The sequence below is a fragment of the Trachypithecus francoisi genome, unplaced genomic scaffold (genome assembly GCF_009764315.1).
Source record: "Trachypithecus francoisi isolate TF-2019V2 unplaced genomic scaffold, Tfra_2.0 Lachesis_group15, whole genome shotgun sequence".
NCBI lineage: Eukaryota > Metazoa > Chordata > Mammalia > Primates > Cercopithecidae > Trachypithecus > Trachypithecus francoisi.
Genome location: NW_022681460.1, coordinates 11,476,509 through 11,500,945, shown reverse-complemented (window position 1 = coordinate 11,500,945; position 24,437 = coordinate 11,476,509). Strand labels below are relative to the sequence as shown.

The 24,437-nt window shown below is 42.2% G+C and overlaps 2 protein-coding genes across 5 annotated transcripts in view; one reads left to right on the top strand and one right to left on the bottom strand.

Annotated features, from left to right (window-relative positions):
- Positions 1-14,544, bottom strand: part of LOC117098116 (translation initiation factor IF-2) — a 30,771-nt gene extending 16,227 nt beyond the window's left edge. The window contains exon 1 of the mRNA XM_033236582.1: positions 14,476-14,544. Coding sequence (XP_033092473.1) covers positions 14,476-14,544 — 69 coding nt within the window. The remainder of the gene's footprint in view (positions 1-14,475) is intronic.
- Positions 1-24,437, top strand: part of FYN (FYN proto-oncogene, Src family tyrosine kinase) — a 210,226-nt gene that overhangs the window by 13,498 nt on the left and 172,291 nt on the right. For 3 of the 4 annotated variants that reach the window (XM_033234326.1, XM_033234325.1, XM_033234319.1), the window contains exon 2: positions 13,845-13,885. The exons of the other annotated variant lie outside the window; for it this stretch is intronic. The gene's annotated coding sequence lies outside the window, so the exon portion shown is untranslated. The remainder of the gene's footprint in view (positions 1-13,844; positions 13,886-24,437) is intronic. 4 annotated transcript variants of the gene reach the window in all.

The window sequence follows — 24,437 nt, the reverse complement described above, 5'->3', positions numbered from 1 at the left end:
AGATCCTAATTAAGTATAGAGTTAGACCTTCTATTGGTTTCCTGGGACTGCCGTAACAAATTTCCACAAACTCAGCTTAACACAAGAGAATATTTTCTCTCATAGTCCTGGAGGTCCAAAATCAGAAACCAAGCTCTTGGCAGGGTTGGTTTCTTATGGAGTCCCTGAAGGAGATTCTGACCCAGGCTTCTCTGTGGCTGCTGCCGGCAAACCTTGGCTTTCCTTGGCTTGTAGGCATGTCACTACAGTCTCTGCCTCCGTCTTCACAGGGCGTTCTCCTCTGCATGTCATTTCATGGCCTTTTCCTCTCTTACAAGGACACTTGTCACTGAATTTAGGGCCAGCCCTAATATGGGATATTCTTATCTTGGTATTCTTAATTACATCTACAAAGACCCCTTTTTCCAAATAGGCCACATTCACGGGTTCTAGATGGGCATGGTGTTTTTTTGTTTTTGTTTTTGTTTTTTTTTTTTGGTTTTTTTTGGTTGAGGAGTTGGCACCACTGAACCCACTATAACCCCCAAAGTAAGAGAAAGTAGCTGTCACTCAGAGAGAAAGAGAACAGACAAGAATAATATTTACAAGATCACATGCCTACTAAATGGCAGGCATGGTGCTATGTACTTTACCTGTGTGATTTTAACTATTACTGCAAGATAAATAAAGATACAGTGAAATTTGCATGTGAGAAGGAAGGAGTTCAAAGGAGTGGAGTGTCCAGGAACTTTTCTGTGAAGCTGGAGGCTGAACTGTCATCTCATGTTGAGAGATTTGGAGAAGGGAGAGTGGGCTTGGAGAATCTAGAAAAAATTCAGCCAGCCACTGAACTATAGGATAGTGTGTAAATAGATGGATAAAAAATATTACGGAGTGAGGCCTCACTGGAATTTGCACATATGCTTATGGTTCCCTTTAGCCCAATTTTGTGACTTTGCCTGGTAATACTTGTCACTTTGGAATGAAAAATCTGGCCTTGTGGTGACCTAGAGTTAGGCATTGGTTTGAATAATAGGATGCTCTAAGAGACTAAAGAAAACATCATTTGAATCAGCTGAAACTAGTATTCGGGCTGGATAGGGACATGAGCTTGGATTGGAGGTGCTAGATACGGAAGGGTCTGAGGCCTCGGACATGATGACTGGGCACAGCAGTTCAGAAGAGGAGTGACAAAGGTGAGGGGGCCTCAGGTGAGGAAACCCAGGGAAGTGGAGAGTTCCAAAATGATGCTGATGCAAGGTTGGCTTTGGACCTCCACTCAACGGTAGGACAGAGATTGAAGATATTGGGTAGGAAGAACTCAAGAAACGGAAAGCCATAGGCTCCCCTTGCCCTTGGTTCAAATATGAATGTATAATGGTATAAATGGTATCTTCTAGGAGAATGACCTGCCAATGTGTTGCACTTTTTTTTTTTTTTTTTTTTTAATCCTAGGTAAGTGTTCTGGGACCTGTGAGACCTTGTGTTCTGGGACCTCTGAGACCTTGTGTTATGAGCAGCTAGTTTAGTGGGAATAATATTTTGAACTGGTATTCAATTTACTTTCCCTTCCTCCTAATTCTTGTTGCCCTGGGAGTGTCCCCCATTGAAGCTAAGGATTCCATCACTTCAAGGGGAGGACAGAACATGGTCAAGGACAAAGAAGACATTGTTCAGCTTCTGACTTCCAAAACAGGCCTTAAAGCTTGTTTCAGAGAACAGAGTTAGCCCAAGCCTTCATTTAAAAGAGACAGGCTTTGTTAAAAGAAAAATGGTTTGTGGATTCCAAGCAGCCAAATCTCAGAAGGCCTGGCATATATGGTACATTAAGCCACTGAGGAGGGAGGCTACAGGATCACTTCCGTTAGCCCAAGGAGAAAATCGCTTCCTGGGTTGGCAGGAGGGGCTTGCAGAGATTCAGAGGATTCCAGGGTTAAGGAATGGATGGGTCACTGAGATCTAGCACCCAGCTGTCCTGGGCTTCTACTTACGGGGTTATGGAGATGATAGAAGGCCCAGGTAGGTGGGCGACCCCCTGTAAGCAAAGAGCACTGGTGCCCTGCCTCATCTCTGGAACTCTGGAAGGAAACCACCTTGTAGTTTGCCCTGCAGTGGGGCGTGTTAGGTAGAAGTGGGCCCTGAGGAGGTGTTCCTTCCCAGTTCCCCAAAACCTGTACATGGCGTGGGGAAATCCCGACAGTCCTGCTTATGCCCTTGGGTGGATGTAAAGGTACTGAGAGATCTAGGGTCAGAATAGAGAGGGCACAGAAGGGAAGTGTGCCAGTCTCTCTGCTGGAGGCTGGCTGAGATCGTGGCCACAGATACTGCTGAGCCCAGTGAGGTATTGACCAGCTACGTCAGCCAAACCAGGCCAGCACCCAATGACAAAGGAACAAGACATCCCACAGGGGCCAGAGGCCAGCACTTAGACTGGACCCTCTCCCCATCACTGTGATGGTCTGTAATCTCCCTGGGGAGAAGGCGGAGAAGGGAAGGAACAGAGCCCTGAGAGGAAGCTTGAAGTGAGTTTAATTTGACTAATTGCCCTGAAGCAACTACAGATTTAACTTTGAAGCCACTAGGTTACCTGTAACGAGTAAGATTGGTGGTGGTGGTGGTGTTTTTTTTTTTTTTTTTTTGTCTGCCATAAGCAGAAATGCAATGATCATAATCAAGTTGAACTCAATCATGCAGAAATAAAGTAACATCTTTCATATATTGTTAGGTAGTTAGTGTATATTTCAAAGCTGCCACTCTGCATTTGGGCTATATTTTAACTGCTTAAACTTTTTTATTTGTGACAAATTTACCTATACTCTTATAGTATACCATTTTTCCTGTGATAAATCATGGCTTAGTATACCTGTCTTAGTTTCATTTGGGGCAAGAAGTGTGCGGTTCTGTCCTCAAGGAACAGAGTTTTCCCCCTGATGTTTCAAGGTGGTGTGGGGTTTCTGGCTTCCCATTATTTAGCTAGTGGCAGTTTTTCCCTGAGAAGGACCTCAGTTGCCTTGGGGCCTCAGGTCAGTGGAAAGTATTAGAATTTCAAGACTTTCTCTAATGAATTTACGGTGATTCTGGAGATTAGAGGAGAATTTTTACTGTGTGTGATCCTTCAGTTCCATATTTTAAAGGTAACAGGGTGAATAGTAGAAATGTCTCTAAATACAAGGGGAAATGCTCTTCATTTTTATTCAGTTCTCATGTGCTAAATAAAGTATCAGTTTATGAAGGGTTTCATTTCCAAGTGTAATTTGTAAGTAGTTACCAGAACACTCAAATGAGAGGGGGGAGAAAAAACCCGTTAGCTCTGTTTAATCGCATTTCATCTCTCTTTGACATTCATATGAGGATGATGCTGCATTTAAGATGATGTATTTTAAAACCTGCTGTTTCTGAAATACCTAGTAATTTTGGAGGGGAAATCATCAGGCTTGCTTTAAAAGTGTGCCTTTATTAGGGGTGTTCTGGGGTGAGGTGGGGAGTTGCCTGTTTAGATACTGCTTATGTATTTTCTTACCAGAAAATTATTGTGACACTCTTAGCAAATTTTCTCAAAACATAAATATATCTCATATTTTTACTTTGTCTGTCAGGGGGGAGCCAAGAGAGTTAGAGGTGGAGAACCACATAATTTAAATTGAAAAGAGTCAGTAAATAATTAAATTGATAGAATTTAAGAAGTATTGATTAACTGACATTTAAAAAATATTTTAGACCTATAAAATAGTTCTCCAGAATCTTTTCAGAAATAAAATTTTTAAAACTTAAAAACATGTCTATATAGATTAAATTTTAAAATCTTGTATTGATTATCTGAGTTTTATAAAACAGTAACATAAGTAATTATTTTTCACTCCCGTTAGTCAACTGTTTAGCCAGGTCTCTAACACCTATGCCAGTGATACTTCATATAAAGAACGAATTGTTTTTAATTTTCTTAATAAAGTCGCCTCCAATCTCTTCAAAGTTGTGTTTATAGTTAGTATTTGAAATTAATATCTGACTGGCTTCTGTGTGTACATCACAATATTTCGCACTGAAAAAATAGCCCTTAGATGCAAAGTCCTTGGTGAGTTCTGAATAAATTCTGCTAAATGGAAGCTCTTCTGAGACAAGTTTTAAAAATACTGAACTGTATAACTATATTCATCCAAATATTTTCACAGATCGTTTTCTCTCATTCAGAATTCTTCAACAAATATTTTTATAAGACAAAACTTACAAAAGTAAGTTGCTCGGTGGTCATTTTAATTGTTTTGTCAAATTTAGATGGCACAAAATTGCAGACCTTCTCAGTTTCACTCCATTCTGGTACAGAATATAAATGTATCCAATCGAAACTAGGCACTCCATCAAAAGATTGCCACAAGTCAAGATATTACAAAACATCAGAACATAATTTCAGAATTAAATCTTGAACACTGAGTTCTCATCATGCAATGTGTTCAGTTCCTCCTTTGCTTTTGTTGGGATAAATTTGAGCATCTTCTGTTTACAAGCCTTATTTTCAATAACTGCAATTGGCTACAGGCTTCAAAAGCTGAAGTGTTTTGGTGCTTCATTCACTGCTTTGAGCAAAGACTTCCAACTGGTTTGGAACAGAATACACCCAAACTTTTTAAAGGACTTGTCTATCATACCATTATGGCACACCCAGGTTGACATAGAGAGTCAGTTCTCAAACATTAACAAACCCAGTTGATGATGACAGGGGACAAAAGAGAAGGAATATACTGCTATGTTGAAGTGTTTTTTGTATTTAGTATTACCTTTGTCACAAAAACTTTGGGATATTTTTAATCGGGTATATATAACTATTAGTTAATTTCTACCTCTGCAGTTTTTACATTCGATAGGATATAGCCACTTGTTTGAATGCGGTTATGAATTATGCACGGCCATAACACATTCCAAGTAACTTTCTGCACCATAGGTTTCTTGATTTAGTTAATAACATTATTTTTAGCATCACAAATTTGTATTTGTATTATTCCTGCAAAATCAAATCATTTTATCTTCCGTGTTGAACTTTTTACCGTTTACAGTAGCATTTACAATAATATGAGATGTTTTACCTGTGATAAAATAAATGTCCACAAGTTTTGTTTTGATCTCATGAGATAAATGAAAAAACTTATTATTTGAATTAATGGATTTTCTGTTTAAAACACCTGGTAGTACTAACATAAAACTGGAATGATTTAACTGTTGGTGAAGTTTTTTTCTTCTGCTAATGAAGCTAATACATTAAAGTCATTTCACTTTTCATATGTGCAAAAAAACCTGAGCTCAAAAATAAGCAAAATCAATTTGGAACAACAGACATTTGATTCAAAATAAATGTTCCTAGAGTGCTATGTTAGTAAACCTGCAGCTGCGAATGTTAAATCATCTTCCTTAACATAGTCTTGCATCATTATTAACGTTTGAAGTAGTTGCTGTTGCCTTTTTAGCAGATTTGTGACTTGTGGTTTATGTAGTCAGTGATATCACTAAGGCTGCCACGATGGATAGTAAATATCAACAAGCATTTTGTGTGAATTTATGTTCATCATCTGCTTTCTTGAAAAGCAAAAATTTGGTACTTAATTTTTTATTAAACTTGCATTTTCTTTTTCTTTTTAGCTCATCGCTGCCAAAAGGTATATTGCAAAACGAAATAGCATAACCATTCAATAAATGACAAAAACACTGAAATGAGAGCATTCAGACAATTCTTTAAAAGGTCTGTAGCAGAACTGTTTCCTGTGAATATTTCATGTATGCCAAACCTATAACTTTCTGTGTTTTCCATTAACCCTTCTGACTGCTATTTCGTGCATCTCGGGCTGCAACATGGGTCACAGTACAATGGTCAGCACATCTAGTGTCTGGTGGAGGCAGTGGCCTGAAATACTTTTCCCAGTACCAATCAAGACTGGAAGGAGTTAGCTGCCCTTTGCTGCTCATGTCCAAGTACTCTTTGTTTTATGGTGAGCATACTGCGTGTTGTCCTTGAAAGGGAGGTGTAGCTTACACCACGTTTGGAAAGGGACAGGAAAAGAGATGGATTGTCATTGGTCATCTTTCAGCTTTAATCACATGTTAACGTGAACATTCCCTTCACTATATAGTCTTCTCACACACTGGTAGATAAGGTATGAGAGAAGCTGCAAGTGCAAAGTAGAGGTTACAAAACCCTTCCTAGTATATTTTAATATAACCAATAATAACACTTGGTTTACAAAGTGAAACATCGGAACAAGTGCTTAACCTGACTGTCTGCTGGGACAGCAGGCATAAACCGGCACTTTTGCAGACAAAGGGAGGGACGCTGTCAACCTGAGTAGACAATCACATTTCTCTATCTGCTTTGCACCATCCGTTGTCTGGACTCTGCCATTCTCTAGTCTTGATCTTTCCAACCCCACTTCCCACAATGGCTGAATGAGCTTTTAAAAAATCTATATGACAAAGCAGGAGGATCACTTGAAGCCAGGAATTCGTGACCAGCCTGGGCAACACAGCGAAACTCCATCTCTACAAAAAATTTAAAAATTAGCCAGTCATGGTGAAGCACTTCTGTAGTCTTAGCTACCCAGGAGGCTGAGGTAGGAGGATCACTTCAGCCTAAGAGGTCGGGGCTGCAGTGAGCTATGATCTTACCACTGCTCTCCAGCCTGGGTGACACAGTGACACCCTGTCTCTAAAGTTACAAATTCATATATTTAAAAGAATCTCTATGAGATCATGTTGCTCCCCTGATGTCATCCTGTCGCAGTTAGGAGAAAATCCAGCTCTTTGCCACAGCCCAAGCAAGAGGCTGTGCTCTTGCCTGATTGTCCCCAACTAGATTTTAAGCTTCCAGGGAACGTACACCTGGCTATGTGCCCTTCTTTGTCAGAAGGAGACGTGAGAGTTGCGCAATATATTTTCTTGATGTGATGAATTTGGTTTACTTTGAATGGATGAAAGAAAAAAAAGGAGTGTCTTGGTAATCCATGCCAGTAAGCAAATTCAAGTCTAAATCTCTGTGTTCCAAATATGATTTGTATCTCTGATAACAAAGTTGGACAGCAGAATGTATGACAGGACCGGATCCTCTCCAATAGTGGAAGTCTTACGATGCATAAAACCATTCTGATTCTGTGGTCTTCCAGCCCCTCTCCGCCTCTTGGAAGTGTGAATTCTAGGGAATCTATTGTCTTTATCAACATTAGATCAGAGACTTTAAGTACATTTGGAAAGATGCTGCTCTGGGTGATTTGGGGAAAACGGACATGCAAAAGCTCATGCGACTCTCAGAGACTTATGATGTTGGTGGTAGAGGAATACTCTGAAGTCACAATTGTGAGACCTTGTTGTGTTCTTGCACAACTGCTTCTGTTGCTTCTCTTTGTGAAACGTGCTACTGTTCAATTTTATCATGAATGCCTTTCCAAGGACAGTAAATGGTTTTACACACTATGACATCGTTTCCATGGCAACTAATGTATTTTAGCAAAGAGAGACTGTGATAGAAGTAGGCTAAAAAGGACAAATACAGAAATGGCACAGTGTAAAATGTAGGGCAGTGTGTGTTGTAGTAAGGACTTTTTTTTCCTGGCTTCTTGTTTAGGGAAACCTATATAACTAGATTTTGGATTTTTTTTTTAACTCTTACTAATAAAATTTTTGCTGCAGCCAACATAGTCTCGTATTTTTCTGACACAGTTCCTTCAGTTGGTACTTGGGCTTTTTGTTTGCTTGCCTTAAAATGAGATAATTTCCATCATGTGTAAACATTTGTAAGTTTATCCATCTTAAAGGATGCACTCTTCTTAATCCCGATTCTCCTTTGGCCAACACCCCACTTCTCTGCCACCCTTTAGTTCAGTTCTTCTTGAGAGGGTTGTCAATACTACCTGTCTCCACACGGTGTTTGTTAAAAATCAGAGCCATTCCAATCTGGCTTTCATTCGGCCATTTGATCCAGTATCACCAGCTGGTCACACCCTCATCCTCTAAGTCTACTGCAGCTCTCTTCTTTTGTTTATTTAGAAGCTAACTGCGTGAATATACATTTTGAGTAATTCCACACCACATCAATCCCCATTTATGTCAACCATGATTAAGAAATATAAGGGAATGTGTTACCCTGCTTTGTGTATCTGAATACATTTGGATTATTTTGTTATATGATAAGAAAACCCCCTCTGTGCTCTTAAATAAATCCCCAGTGGTGAGCAGATAGCAGTCAATTTCCTATTTAACAGAAGGAGAAACGGAGGCATGTACCTTTTTATTACTTCTAAAGATAGCAAACCACTCTCTGGGCTGGATCATACATACCCTCATTTATGTTTTGTTGGGCCACGTGGTGTGTTTTAAAAATGTAAACTAACACTTTTAAATAGGGCAGTATTATATATAAAAGCTGAGATTTCCAGTTTCTCCTTAAAAGAAAGGGAAGGTTTGACAAAACTGAACTTGCCTTCTCTAATGATAACAGCTTGCCCAAGCAGTGTTGCGGCTGTCTTCTTTAGAGGGAGCAGGGCTCTTCAGCTCACCCAGCTTCATCTCACCTGCGTTATTCATTTATGTTGCTTACCTGGCCCCTGGGGTTTTTAAATATGTAACCCTTGCCTCACCGTCTCCCACCCAATCGCAGAGCAGATAAACAGCAGTGCTAGGGATGAAACTGGGTTTCCAAGCCAACCTCTTCCTCCCTGCCTGTGGACCACAATTCTGTATTGTAGAGAGTAATTCATAGGTCAGGGATGAGGGGCATCATCAGGTGGTCACCATGATACTAACTGAAACAGACCATGCAGTTAGGGTTCTAGGTACACTGTTTTTATGGCGTCCCCTCCCCTCTTGGTTGCCTCTATCAGAAGTTGTGTGTTCTCAATTGTGATGTGCAAGGCGGAGGTGCTGGGGTAGAATGTGAAAATTTATATGTGCATACAAAAACTGGCCCCAAATGAAAAGCTTCAGTATCATAACTGGGGTTCCATATTTTCCAAATCTTCAATGAGCATGTATTACCTTTTTAATGAGTTAAAATAAATATTGACATAAGATAAACAAGAACAAAATAGTAATACAAAGTACACATAGCACTGGCTGAGACTTGTGCCATCTTCCCAATGTAGGGGACACCAAGGCCTTCCCCAACCACCTCTGCTGTCCTCTACTAGACTAGAGTCTTTCCCCTAGATGCCCCTGGGGTAGTACCAATGTCTAGTACCAGGTTCGTCACTGCCCTGTACCCCTCATTTTGAACATGCACATATCACTGTACCTTGATTGGGGCTGGGTAAGACAGGAAAAGAAGTTGCAGTTGCTGCCATCTCTAACCTTGGGAGAAGGTTTGTGCATGGAGCAAGACGCAGGAGAATGAGTTAGTTTGGAGCCAGAATGAATGGTTGGAGGAAAATACATTTTTCCTGGGGAAATGAGGCAATGAGGAACGCTCCACAACAGAGGGCCTTGTCTGAGCTGGGTCCTGTCTCAGGCGCCTAACCCAGCTGTTGTGCACACAGGAGACTGTGGTGACCCTGAGCGTGGATGGTGCCACACACTGCATGTCTGTCTGCAGCTGCATGGGCCTCAGGGAGCCCTGTGAGAGTGGGCCTGTTGCTGGGCTGCAGGCAGGGAGCCAGGGGCTGCCCCATTGCCAGAGAGCATTGAGGAGCTTCTGTGTGTGGTCTGTATATGTCTCAGCCTTCTTTGGAATTATGGTGGAGTCTGTCCCTGCCTGGTCATTTTTGTGCCTTGGATTCTAAGTTAAGAATAAGTGAAGGATCACTTGTCCCTGTGGACATGCTTGATATGAAGTTGCTATCAAATGGCTATTTTATCCTCAGTCACCACTGACATCACTCCATGTACGGTTCTGAGGTTCTCACTTTAGTTGTGGTTGAATAGAGCTATGATCGTTGGTGCAGAAAGAAGCCATTCAGATGTGAATCTGTGAAGATGTGTCTAGCAATGTACAGATGTTTTTTGGCAGGTCAATGAATATTTTAAATCTTTTGCAAGTAGTAAAAAGGGTTGAATTTGAAATAGAGAGGATACTATGGCAAGGGAAAATCATACCTCATCTTTCTCTCAATCTTCTATTTTTAAAATAATCAGACAAAATCCTAAACCATGATTTAAATCTTGGATTTATCATGGCCCTTAAATGTCCTTCATCCTGTATGAGATGTGATTATGACCCTAATGTATTGAATCTCTTTCAATAGCAAGAATTGCTGGGTAGTAGTCAACATAATAGCAGAATCTCCAGGTTGGATCTCCATCATTTATTTAAAGCTAAAGACACAGGACTGAATTTAAAGAGGAAGATCATCTTCTGGTTTTGAATACATTGTGTGTGGTGTGTGCTTACACTCTGGATTTACATACTCCAGCACCACCCCAACACACACACATCCTGATAATGCAGGGGGGAGTAGGGTGGGCCTGATTTAATTCCCTCTGTCACCTCCCCTCTTCACCCTTCCTCCAGCCATCACCAGAGATGGCACACGCCCCTGTATGTTGCAGGTACCAAGCTTGGTGTAATCCCAGTCACCAGCAAGCTGACAGTCTCGCAGGGAAATGGTGAAACAGGGCCTGTGCAAAGTGCCATAGGAGCACAGAGAAGAAGAAATCTAGTCCTGCATGGGAGTTTGGGCAAAGGAAAACATGAGTGAAAGGTGATTTTGATCTGGACCCTGCAGGCTGATGAGCAGAAAGTTGCTACCCAGCAGGGTTGGTGAGATTGGAATGACAAGGCATAGCCCAGCGCCAGGAATATGTTGGGGCTGCCTTTCTTTTTCAGCCCCTTCCTGGGATAGAGGCGGGTTGAAAACACAGTGGTACAGTGCTACTTCTGGCTGCCTTCTTAGCTACTGTACACCATCTCTCACAGTCTGGCGTCTGCCTTTCTTCCCACCTTTCTCCCTCCAGCCTGCTACCATCCTCCTAGCCACTCCTCTGTTCTGCAGCACTGTCAGGCCTCTGGCCATTCTCTGAGCGTGCAGCCCGCTCTCCTTTGACTGTGTACTGGTTACTCCACCTGAGTAACATTTGTGAGGCTCATAGGGAGATGTCTGTGAGCATTTGGAAACAGTGCAGGGGGGTGACAGGGAGCTGGAGGGCTGACTTTATCGAGAGAGAGCTCAGGGTTGAGGATTGCTCAATTTTATTTATTATCTGTGTGTTCACCCAACGTTGGAGGATTGGTCTGATCTAGACGGTTGGAAGTAGTTCATTTTGGTCAAGGGTCAAGGTCTTGTCCTTTGGCTTCCATTCCTACATTTGACCACACATTTGCAACAGTGGATCAGCCTTTTCCACTGGGCTCTCTGGGTCACTTCAGTTAGGTTTCTCAAACAAAACATCAGCAGTGCTTCAGCAAGAAGAATAAAAGCATGGAAAATGCCCTAATGCCCAAAGCCCACAGTTGAATGGATAGACAACTGTTTAAAATATCTGTGTAACTACATATGCATATCAATATAGTATCTATACATACGTGCACACACACACAGGGGAGGGGGTGGGGGTGGGAGAAGCCTATCATCCCTTGGTCTTGGAAACCTAAAACTTGCATCTTCAAAAAATCAGATTTAGAATAAAGATAAATTAGGAAGATAATTGGTCAGTTTTAAAAAATGATTTTTAAGAAAATAGGAGTCTTTGAAATAAAAAGTATCTCTATTTCACTTAAACATTTGTGAATAAACATTTCCTTATTCTCAACTTTTCAGAAAGACAGCCTTAAGAAAGATATACGTGGTCTGAAAAGCAAATGCCACTCTTTATTCTAGATAGCAATTCTATTTTGCGTCCATCCTTATCATCTTTGAAACAGTGGAGCTGCTGCCTAAAAATATTTCAGTATCTTGCTTGGAGTCCTCAGAGTTAAAGCTGTGGTGTCCTCCTTTTGGTTTATGGCTGCAGAATGATGGGTGTATATATTGTTTTTGTTAGTTAACTCCATCTGTTTCATAAGCCTGAAAAAGAAATTGGATGATGCCGTATATACGTATGGATGGATAACAGTCCTTATGCAGTAGTGAGTCAGCAGTTTCAAATGGGTTTTCCGTTTTCCTGTTGGTACTGGTTGCTAAAGTGCTGTAGCGTGAAGGCTCATTCTTTCAGAATCTGTTGTGAGTTGGGCATCCTATGTTGTTGGTATTACACAGTATGCTTGAAAGAAGGGTATTCAAGTTTCTTCCCTACATTAGAAATGGTAATGATTTTCTAAGTGGTCTTTCTAAGGCTGGTGAAAGAATCTTTCACCTTGTAAATAGAAATCTCCTTATTGTGACCTATAAATCAGAGCAACAACTTTTCTGAGCCTCTGCGGAAGTGTTCAAGAGTGGCAGGCAAAGTTCCACTCTATATATGTTCCCTTTTGTGAAGAGTTCTCATCGTATTGATTTATTCTCTTCTGATTATAGGGAAGCAAGTTAAAATTTCTGGACAAATAATTCTCATTTTATACAGCTCAGCAGTGCCCAGATCCTTAGCGGGTTAGCCAAAAGAAAAGGCATCTATTGCCTGGTGGTTTCTCTGTAGAACAGGACAGCATGTCTCAGAACCCAGGAAGAGGCGGGATGATATGGGTTGCTAAGGCATGAGCTGCAGTGGCATGCTGATTAGCACATTCTCTCTCACCTCCGTGGTGGTTCTCTTGCTCGTCTCCAGTGAGTTCATGATTTGAATGCCCATCTGCAGAGAACAATATATGAGTTTCAAATTCCCTTCCTCGTGGTCATTTTTTCTTTCCTTCATTCTGAGTCATCTTTGACTAAACAAAACAAAGATATTACTGTTAATTATACATCTTTACAAATAGTGCAAAAATTCTTGTGTGTGTGTGTGGGGGGAGATGGTTTTGATAGGAATAGTAATTTATGATGGGGGTGTTTTAAATCGTGGATCAGGAAGAAAGATACTGAGAGTCACATTGAGAAGCTTAAGAGTCTCTACTAAGATAGGAAAATTGTTTCTGCCTTTTTTTCATGTTTCTTAACTCAAAACTCTCTGCCCTAACATATTGTTGTAAATGTAATTCCATTCAACTATCTTTATTGTTCTCTTTAGACACTTCATTAAAACTGCAGCTTTATTCAAACAGCTAAAATTGCAGATAATAAATGAAGTACCATAATATTGGCCAGTTGTAGGCACAGCATGTGAGCAAACTGGAAAGCTGCCATCCTGCTCCTGGCACTTTAAAGATTCATGTGAAGCGTGCATGGGTGTCATGAGAACCAGTACTCAGTCTTGCCAGGGGCTTGGCACAAGGTTCTAAGGTAGTCCCAGGGCTGGAGTTCCATAGACAAGTTGATGCAGGCTGCTGGGTGGGCAAACCTCCTACAGAGAGGAACCCCAGCTGATGGGAATCAGGGGCCATCTCCAAAAGGCTTTTTTGACAGTGGGGCCCACCCACAGTCAGATAGGAAGGGGGAAGGTATGGGCTGGGTGCCGGGGGTGTTTTAATCCAAGAGGTAAATTAAGTAAGACCTTGGAAGACTCAGTTTTTATTGTGCCCCAACCATTGACAACTTGTAGAGACTCTGAAAAAGTGAAGTGTGTTTGTGTGTGTGTGTGTGTGTGTGTGTGTACACACAAGGCCTCCATCCTTATCTTTCCTAGTTCCAGAAAGTTGAAATCTCATGCTGGCTTCCTTTGGTGGTACAAGGCCAGGTCTTTGCAGTTTCAGACAGGTGTTTGTGGCAACTGTGACTTAGCAACAATTGTGTGAATGATAAAAAAATTTGTGGGCAAATTGATTGTCTGTAACAAATGGAAATTCTATGGTGGTGCTTTGTGGGTGGTTTGGAGGCAGAGAGTACTTGGTTCTCTTTTGATGTCTCACTATTTTTTTTCTTCTTCTGCAGTTTTTTTGAAGAAGCAGGATGCTGATCTAGACGTGGAAAAAGTAAGTTGGCAAGTTTTGCACTGAGAGCATGTGCCTTGTGAATTATAAAGGGCTTCCTGTCAGAACCCAGGATGAAGTCCACTTTTAATTTGGGATTGTAATTCTGAGTCCATAGGTTTCTAAGAGAGAGGTTGAGTTGGAGATGGAACTGGTATGTGAAATAGAAAGAAAATCTTACCTCCCTTAGTGGACCCACTATTTTCTCCCTTCCCTTAGTTGTAACACTCAATTCTGGTAATTTATGGGAACATATGTTTTGACTATAAGTTATGGCTCCCACCCCAGAAATAGAATGGAACAGCTGTCCCATGGCTGAGGAGCCTTCGGGCTGGGGAGGAATGGGGAGCGCCTGTGCTCAGGCTGGTCAAGAAGGTCATCTTCAGTCCATTCATTGTTGTTTTTCCTCCTCTCTCAGATGGCTGCTGCTCACCTCTGCCTGAGCCTTATCTTTGAATTGCAGCCACTGTGTAGCAGGTCATTCTTTCATTAACGTAACATTTTTTTGGTTCCTACTGGGTGTTAGACATCATGCTGGACTCTGTTTAGACAAAAGTGAATGTGACCGACAAGTACTCAGGTAATTACGGTACAGTCTGAGAGCTGTGTCGAAGGGGCTCGGAATCTCTGACTGAGGGCTGAGCTATCCGGAAAAACTCCATGATGGGGGGGTGTGAGAAGGAGCTGTGAATGCATTATTTCTCTGAACGTTGGCTGAGCCTTCTCTGGCTGTACTTCTCTCTGTCTCCCAGGCGCCTTGAGTTCCCCCACTGAAAGGCTGGACATCACAGTTCTCGCTAGCCTCCCAGGCATCCTTTTCGGCCCCCACTACTCTGCCCAGCCACATTGCCTTAGGTATGACTTCTCAGCTGTTCTGGGTTATGTTCTTCAGTTCCCTGGCCGCTTGGGGGCTGCCCCTTCATCATCTGAAAATGACTTGGGGTTATTTCTCATCTTGATTTGAGTGCAAGAGAGGCTTTTCTTCCTGAACTAGAGCCATTCTGAATGGCTTTTGTCTCTAAGTTAGGGAAGTATACTATCTGAAACATTGTTCCAGAACAATCGTCAGTAACTCCTGACCTTTGACCCCACGCAGGCACCTAGCTTCTGCAGGGTGGCCTGTGATCTGCTGCTAGCCGTGGGCTTTTCAGCTCTTACAAACCAGGGGAACTTGGGGAATATAACACAGCTCTAGTTAGGACAAGGCAGAAGGAGCCTTTTTAGAATCCGCATGCACTCGGGTTTTGACTGTGGAAGCCAGGGATTGGCAAAGGCTGTTCCCTATGGGAGACTGGTATACTGTGACCCTTCTAGACTAGGCCAGGTCACAAGAGCCTGTGGGTGCCAGGAGCCCCCTCTGGGCAGTATTGTGCCGGGGAGCCCAAAGAAATGCCTGGCGTTTGCCCCAGACTGCAGGACTTGCCCTGCCCTGTCCAACTCAGGCAGTGAATCCTGCAGCCACAGGAGGGGGAAGTCCGTTCATCTGGGTTCCCAGACCTGGCCCCATGCCGGGCAAACAGCAGGGCTCAGTTAGTGGGGGTGTGGGGGCGCTGAATGGAATGTGTTCAATTTTGCTTCACTTCTGCTGTTAACTTGCCGTTAGACCTTAGGCAAATCATTTCTCCTCCCCAAGTCTCATTTATCTTGTCAGTAAAGCGGTCCCTTTCCCAGGACCAAGTAAAATTACTCGCTTTTAAATTGAAAAACACAAACCAAATACATTTTTTTTGTTGTTTTCTGACTTGAGTCTTGAATTAAAATGGAAAAAGGGCTGTTGGCTACCAGTCTAAAGAATGCCAGATAAGGCCAGTTATGGACTGGGACTGAAGGAGCAATGAGTGTCTGACAAAAGAGTGAACACGGGTGACTGATCCCGTGGTGTGGGTGTCTGTAAGTGCACAGGGAACCCAGAGTAAGAGAAGCTAAATGGGTAGAAATGCTGCTCTAACGGAGTGAGTCTGAGGTACCTCTGAAGGGCTCTGCCTGCACCCTCTCCTCAGTCAAGTAGTTAATGACCTGAAAAACAATCATTGCCTTAGGGGAGTTTTCTGTTTTAAAAGCTCTGTTCCGGAAGTTCCACTTTCAGAACCTTTTTCTGTTGCTGGTAGAACACTGTTGAACACAGATCTATCACCTGTTCTTTTTGTCTGTGTTTACGTATCCAGAGGAATCTAATATAGGATGTGCGTCTATCGTATAAGTAAATGACAACTGTTGGCCAACCCCAGTTGAGAAAAATTGCCGAAGTTACAGTGTTTGTTCTTCACATGGATTTTTAAGTTTCCTCTTTTAGTGGAACGTTTTTATAAAGACAGAAGTGGAAAAATAGCTTTATTTTGACATGTTAAAGCTCAAAGACAAGTTAGCATAAATTCTGTGTCAATTAATATCTATGGTTTATTGAACTTCCGCTCTGCAGGGCGCTTGATATCATCTGTGTTACATTTTTCCGTGACAGCAGTCCTGTGAGGGAGCCATGAGTGGCTCAAGGTGCTGTAGTTATAGTAAGGATTCTACTCAGGTCTGTCTGGGCCCAGAGCTTTCCCCTTCCCATACCCCACCTTACTTTGGAGTTTATATAATATTTGAGACAATATGTTTGTGTGCCTTATTTTTTAAAAAGTTTTGTAAGTTCTAAGAAAGTGGTGTTTGTTACTTTTTAGAGAGCTCTTCCTTGACACTCCCCTAAAGGCCCAGGCTGGATGGGGTTCCCCTATTGCCACGGCCACTTCAAAGCTGTCATTGTGGTTGCGCAGTTATCCATGCAGTGACTGTCTAACAGCAGTGTTCACTGTGGAACTGCAGCCTTTGTCAGCTCAGAATCCTTATCTGTGCCAAGCCTAGTGCCTGACCCATAATAGGCCCTCTTAAAAAATTGAACAGGCATGAATGAGTGGAAACCATGTGGCGATAAGACCATCATTCCTTGACTTTCTCCCCAAAAGTATAAAGTTGCAAGCAGACAAATGAACAGATAATTCTTAAAATCGAACTCATCTGGGCGAGCAACGAGAGTTCAAAGATAAAAGAGGGAGCAGCAGTAGTGCACAAGGGAAACATTAAAGCAAATATTTTTTTTTTTCCACAGAATCTTTTAGAATTCTTGAGGATTACAGTTCTGAGCTTGGTTTCCAGATGTCATTGTTTTAAATGTATAAAGTGTATTTTTAACAAGTGAAACCCATTCTCATTTAGAAATTGAAAAATATGTAATCAAGTTATATCAGAACAAAAACGTGCTTTTTGTGTAAAAACTGATTAAATGGAGTCATCCTATTCAGTGATTTAAAAGGATTTGATTAAAATAGTATCTACTTTAACTACTCTCAAAGGGCTGAGGAGAGAGGTTTGGTTTCCATGCATCCTGGATGGCCTTTGTCTGGTGTGATTAAAGGTTTTTCAGTGCCTGCCATGAGAGAGGCCCCTGCCATTGCTGCAGTTTCAGTGAGACTGAGAATTCCTATACTGTCACTCCAACTGTTTGCAGGGTTTAGACAGCTGCATTCAGGCCACAGATATGGCCACAAACACTACTGCCTATCTGATAGACACAGAGGCCTTCCAAAACAAAAATTGTCATTCAAAAAGAAAAGTAAAAAGAAAAATTACCTCCTGCCTTAGAATTGTTTTTTTTCCTCTGAGTGAGTGAATTCTTTGAAACGTGTTGGTCTGTTAATGTAGAATGTACATGGAAGTTGCTCCATTTTTCAGTGTTTCTTTGGTTTTAATAAGTCCCAAGAGAAATGACAAAAAACATCCTAGATTGTTGGTGTGGGGATAATTGTCTTGTGGGGGGAAAATCTAGTTCTAGGTAATTGAGGGCTAGAAATCTGAGGCCGCATCAGGAATCCAGCTTTAAAGCCATGTCCACATGATTTTTGTGCAGCTGGTTAAGAGGTGGGAAAATTAATTCATACAAGTTTTTTCTTTTGTGGGAAGAATAAGATTTCTGGGGTCAGAGGCCAGCAGTGTTTATGTGGGGTATCCAAAGGCTTCACAGTGCTAGTTGCTGGGGTGACATGAGGATGTGTCTCCAGTGTGAACAGGGGGACATTGGCTTTGGGGTGTACCACCCCAATGCGTGTGCTGGTTGCTTTAGGGAGGTGAGGGAGAGAGTGAAGAAGAGGAAGGGAAGAACAGCATAAGCACAACTCCCTGCCATCTGTGGGAGCCATTGCTTCCTGAGTGGGCATGGGGGTGTTGCAGGGGCAGGACTCAGGTGCGTCTGGTGCCTCTGAACCCATGGACACTGGACAGGGCAGCTCCCATGTGCAGACGGGAATTGCTCCTCAGGCCCTCCCTGATACATGCGCTGCAGGCTGCCAGCCTCAGAAACTATAGGAGGCCAAAGTGGCTTACATTCTTCATTTACCTTTCTCAGCCTCACAAACAGATTGACCCATTCTGCTGGTGATCGGGCAGTGGAATGACCCAGCCTCAGTGTGTAATTGAGTAAGGGTCATGTTTGACACAACCCACTTTCCTGGTGACTGGTGACCAGGAAAAGGAAATGGCTTTGACTTGGGGGCAGGGAGAGAAAGAGCAGGAATGCATGCATGGGGTATGTGTGGGGGCGGGGGGGGGGTGTATTTAGGAGGAAGGGACATGCTTAGAATTCTGTTTTAGACTCAAAGGCAATCATTGTTAGTCTTGGCCCAAAAATTGTTGTTATGTATCATCCGTAATAATTGACCAGCTTTCTTTTACGTAAATCCCTGGATTGTAAAACTAAGTGGTGCTATCTAAGAAGAAAAAATATGCCCTTTGCCAGTTGGAATTTCAAAAAAAAAAAAATCCCTCTTCCTAGACATACTAAATTTAGAAGGATATTGATAACTGATCTAGAACAACTGCAGATAACAGTATTTTCATTGTGATTCAGGGAAAGAGTTGAAAAATTGAGGGTTTCTTGTTTAGTCCTGGATATAGAACAATTCGTTCATTCTTTACACATTAATGAACACTGGTAGGCCAACCACTGTTTAAGGCCACATGTTATCTTATTCAGTTGCCGCATGTTGTGTGTGAGGAAAATAAAGCTCAACAGAAGGGGACTGAATTGCCCAAGGACTAACATCTAGGAGGCAGCAAGATCCAAAAGTATGTCTCAGACTTGAAGCACCCTTCTCTTTCTCCTCCAGTGTGGTTGCTCTCTTGTCCTGAAGCCATCATTATCAGCCTCATGTAATTTAACTGGTAATTTTATAGCCATCTTTCATTTTCTCTTCACTGAATTTAAAAGGTCTTTCTCCCTTATTTGTGGTTGTAAAAGTAGTAATGATGTTTTTATCAAGGAACTATTGGAAACCTTGAAAAGAGAATCACCACTTTAACCTGACCTGGCCCTGCAAGGTGGTCGCCCTGTGAAAACGTGAAAATGACTTCCAGGGGTGGCATTCTGCAGGCAGTGGGAGCCGGGGAAGCCCATGAGACACTCATTTTCTTTCCACTGCTGGTTCCCAGACTTGGGGATCATTTTCTTATATTCTTCATCTGAGTAGCATTCATCATTCCCTGTGACAAAAGCTGGATGTTGCCAGGAGAGAGTGGGGAGAAATGCTGCCCACGTTACAATGGAGAGACAAGACGAGCTCTCACCTACATACTTTGTACCATTTGTTTTTACACGGAGGTTTTCTCCGGTAGCCATGAGATACTGCATAATTTGTTTCACTGCAGCCAGGCCTGCTGTGTAGAAGTTGGAATCATTTGGTTGTCTGCCTTGCATAGACTTAATTATCTGCTGAAATTGCATGTGAAGGAAAGATTATTAATAAAATATGTGTGAAGAATGGCTGAAAAGATGCTTTTGTCAGTGCCCCTAAATACTTTTAAGAGCAGAGCTGCAGTTTTCTAAGACTGGTGTTGTATAGGCTGTAAAAATACATAAAAATTTAAGCTTTTCCTTTAAAGGTTATTACTGCCCACTTTTAGCCCACAACAAAATTTAATTTAAGCAGAAAACCTTCTTTATTAGCTTGCTGTGCCTGCTGTCACAAATTACCACAAGCTTGATGGCTAAAAACAACAGAGATTTATTCCCCAAAATTTAAGAGGCCAGAATTCCAAGAGCAAGGTATCGGCACGGCCATGATACCTTCAGAGATGGAGAGAAACTGTTTCCTGTCTTCCCAGCTTCTGGTGGCTGCAGGTGTTCGTTGACTTGTGGCTACGTCACTCCGGTCTTTGCCTCTGCCCTCGCATTGCCTTCTCCTCTGTGTGTCTCCCTCTGCAGCCTTCTTATAAGGATACCTGGGATGGCTTTTAGAGCCTGCTGCATAATCCAGAATAAGCTCTTCCTCTCAAATCCTTAACTTTATCACATCTTTGCCATATAAGGTAATATTTGCAGGTTACAGGGATGAGGAAGTAAATACCTTTGCGGGGGCATTTTCCGCCTAACATACTTCAATTTGGGGATTTCTGTAGTTTTCATTTATCAAAACATAAACCTTGCAACCCCTTGTTTCACTCATTACATCAGTCAGTTTAATTTTCTTGGAAGGAAATCTAAGAACTAGTCAAGGAACTAGTTCTTAGAACTAAATCAAGGAATCTTCCTTCCTTGGAAGGAAGATCTAAGAACTAGTCTCTTCTCCCAGTCCCCAGAGCGGGCAAGGCCATGCCTGTCTTCTTTTGCAGATTGAGATTTATGTAAAGAAGAGGAATTATGGGCTCTGAAAGCTGGAAAGAGGCCTTGGAAATCATACCCTCTCAGTCTTTGGGGGAAACTGGGGCTAGAGATGTAGGGTCACCCAAGTGTGGAGCGCAGATGGGACAAGCACTTATTACACTAGCCCACCTCTTCCGCTTTATTCCTGCAGACCCCCAAGCTGTCTCTTGTGATACAGCCTCTAGGTCATCTTTCATTTGAGAGCCCTTCAGTACCTGAAAACCCAATCCCTGAAAAATCCTTTTTTCCTAGTCCAAGAGCCCTAGTTCATGTAACTTTCTTGCATTAGCTGGTGTCAGGAATTCCATCATTCTGGTCACTTCCTCCTGGATATATTCCCTTTATATCACCATCTTTTTGAAAACATGGCACTTGTACATGAACACAGTACTTACAAGATGGTTTGACCAGTGTAGAGTAAGGGGTTACTATCAGGTCTCCTTAGATGCACATTTTCTGCATCAGTACAGGCTATACTGATGCAGACCAATATTACATCTCTCATCGAGTCACTTTATCATATCTTCAGCTTGCATTGAGCATATGTGTGATAAAAATCCTTAGGACTTCTTAAGTATGAATTGCTTTAAACTCATCTCTGTTCCCCATGCTGCACAGAAGATCTGGATTTCTGTCAGTAGCTGGATGGGATAGCTTGGGATCCAGAATATAGACCAGATAGGGATCCAGAGAACAAACAGATCTATGAGCTGGGGCATGCTCATGGGAATGGTACCAGCAGCAGAGTAAACAGAAGGCAGTTTGGATAATCTGGTAAGACATAGTACAGAGGAAACTCTTCTATAGGTGGCTGTCCAGATGGACAGATGTTTGGCAGCAGAAATGTGTGGCTGGGCATGTCATGGAGCCAGGTGAGAGGCATGCAGATGTGCAGGGACTTCAGTTCAGAAGCTAATGCAAAGAGCTGAGTCCAAAAGAATAAGTTATACAGTCAACTACTCAAATGGGGTAGGCCCCAAGACAGATGCTTGAGCCCAGAGTAAAAGGAAGCCCTGGTCTGAAGTCAGAATTGTAAAATTGATATGATTCTGAATGTCTGTGGCTGGAAGCCTTACCCATCCAGAGTCTGGGAACAGGATCACTGGCAGAACTTGTAAACAGGGTGAGTTGTTTCCGTTGAGTAAACAACTGAACGTGAGGCAAGTGATAACTCCACCCTATCCACACATACAATAGATTATTTACGATTGAAAGCAAGATTTTATCTGTTAATTTGGAAAGGCAGATGGTGTTCTTTTGGTCAGTTGTGGCTGTCATTCTAGCCTATTTAAGTCTTTTAAAATCTCTATTCTGTCTTCCAATTAACTGTCTCCTTTCAGCTGTGAATTATTTGTGACTTCTATAAGCACATCTTGATGAAAACATTGACCAGAGACAAATGTGCAAAGCCCTGTTCCAAGGACCTCTCTCCAGGTCAGTGTTGTTCTTCCGTGATGTTAGTGCCCTTGGGTGTGGCCATTCAGTCACTGAGGCCACTAAAGTGAATTATCTCTTGACCCAGGGTTTCCCATCTTGCTTAGATATGTTTTTGAGTGACTATCAGGTGCTTTGCTGACATCAAGGTGTTCTGCATTTGTGATCTATCACTCTAATAGTCTTGTGAAAATGCCCTGAGATGGAGCAGTACCGTGGGAAGGGAAAGTTGGTAGGGTGCTTAGTCACTGCTTTGAGTGGAGAGGTGCCTGGATGTCCTCATTGATGTCAGCAGCTTTAAATCTTGAGTTCCACTTCCTGTAACATACCCAAATAATAGCCCATGGGTGATTTTTTTTAGAGGAGGGACTGGAATCTTGCATTCAGGTGAGGAGTACTAACCTTACTAGGGTTATGAGGGTTAAGGGTTCACCTCTACTGAAGACTGATCCTCCTTTGTGGGCATGTGTGGTCTGTGGAGAGCAGCTCCCACTGTTGGGTGAACATCGTGGCTTCTCGGAAGATCTAGGGGTGTTCATTAAGTTGTGAAATGTGTCACTACTGAATATAGTCAGAGTGTAAAGTGAAAGAAAGTGAGATGCTGGGTGGATCAGTGATGATAACAGAAGGGATAAAACAACAATTTATGCATTTGCATAGTCCCTCCAAATAAGGCTGCCATGAGAAAGTGAGATGGTTTCAGGGTGGAACATGAGGCAGCATCATGCGGTGGAGAGTATGAGGGCCGCGGGGGCTTGAGGAAGTCCTGACCGTCTCACCAAAGAGCTAGGCCACAGGAGAAGCTGACGGTCATCAAGAGTAAGGTGCAACTGCGAAGAGTGTCTGAAGTGGAGGCACAAAGTGCCGTGAAGTCCCCAACAGGAGTTAGAAGAAGAGATGCCAGTGAGGGAAGAAAATCATCATCATTTACCAACTTATACTTGTTGTGCCCCCTTTCTTTGGTCAGTACTGGCCAAGGATGGACTAATTCCCAACTTTGACGTAGAGTGGATTCATACACAGGGTAGAAGAATGTCAAGAGGGAAGGCTCCTGTCCGTATTATTTTTTCTGTTGCTGTGTGTCAACATACATAATGCTCTGGTAACTGAAGACAAAACCTTTGTGTGGGGGGAGGATTTTGTCCATCTTTAGAATATTCTAAAGAGTAGGAGTGGGGGAAATGTAATTAAAAAAAAAAAAGCTGGAGTACCTGCCACTTTGCCCATTCTATTACCAGATGAGGGAAAAAACATTTTTTTTTCTTTTACAAGAGAGTTTGACATACATCAAGGTGCCGCTTGTGGCAAATAAAGTAAATTTGATAATGGGAAAAAGTTTGAACAGCCCTCAGGTATTGAAAATAAAGTAACTTATAAAACCCACTTGTGAAGTTTAGAAGTCGTTATGGTGACCACAGAGGTGTTAGGTATGGGAAGGCCTCACTGGTAAAATGTCAGGAGTGTTTTTTTTTTTTATATATGGCCCATGAACTGGTAGGACAAAAAACTTTTGACAGTTACCATAATATTTATTCTGTTTTCTTATATTTGGTATTAATAAATATTGGCTAACTAGCCAATCATATGTCTTTACAGTATTCCATTTTTACAGTGGCCAAGAAGAAAATATAATTAGGCTTCTATGTTTTCTAGATGATACTGTTTAATATATAACAACAAATACTATATAATGTTCTTGGCTTGTTTCAGAACCAACAGAGCAAAACGTGTTCATTCAGAAAAAAGCATTTGTTGTTTCTGTTTGTTTCTTTGTTTGTTTTTTGAGACACAGTCTCACTTTGTCAACCAGGCTGGAGTGCAGTGACACAGTCATGGCTCATGGCAGCCTCAACCTCCTGGGCCATCCTCCCACCTCAGCCTCCCAAGTAGCTGGGACTACAGGTGCATGCCGCAGTGCCTAGCTAATATTTTTTATTATTTTTGTAGAAACAGTGTCTCCCAATGTTGCCCAGGCTGATCCTGGACTCCTGGGCTCAATTCATCCTCCCACCTCAGCCTTCGAAAGATCTGAGATTACAGGCATGAACCACTGCACACAGCCTAGCATTTGTTTTTTGTTGTTGTTGTTGGAAATATAATTAAAAAATTTTTCTTTTGGGGGCTAAAGCCCAAATCAGTGAATATCTGAGGCCAATTTGCATGTAAATTTTAGGCAACTGTAATTCACTGGATGTTTAACCCTTGAGCATCATAGAGCATCTCAGCTGAGATTCAAGATGGTGAATGACAGGTTTTCATATTTTCCGTCGTACCGCCATCTCCTGTGATCACTGAGAGCACTCTTCACCCACATTGGAGGAATTGGCCACCTCAGATGCCTTTCTCTGAAGGCCTACCGTGTTTTCTCTTTCCTCACAACCAGGTCCCTGAGTCCAGTTCTTGTCACCTGTCACTTTGGAATCACCGTCACTCACCTGGCATTTCAGA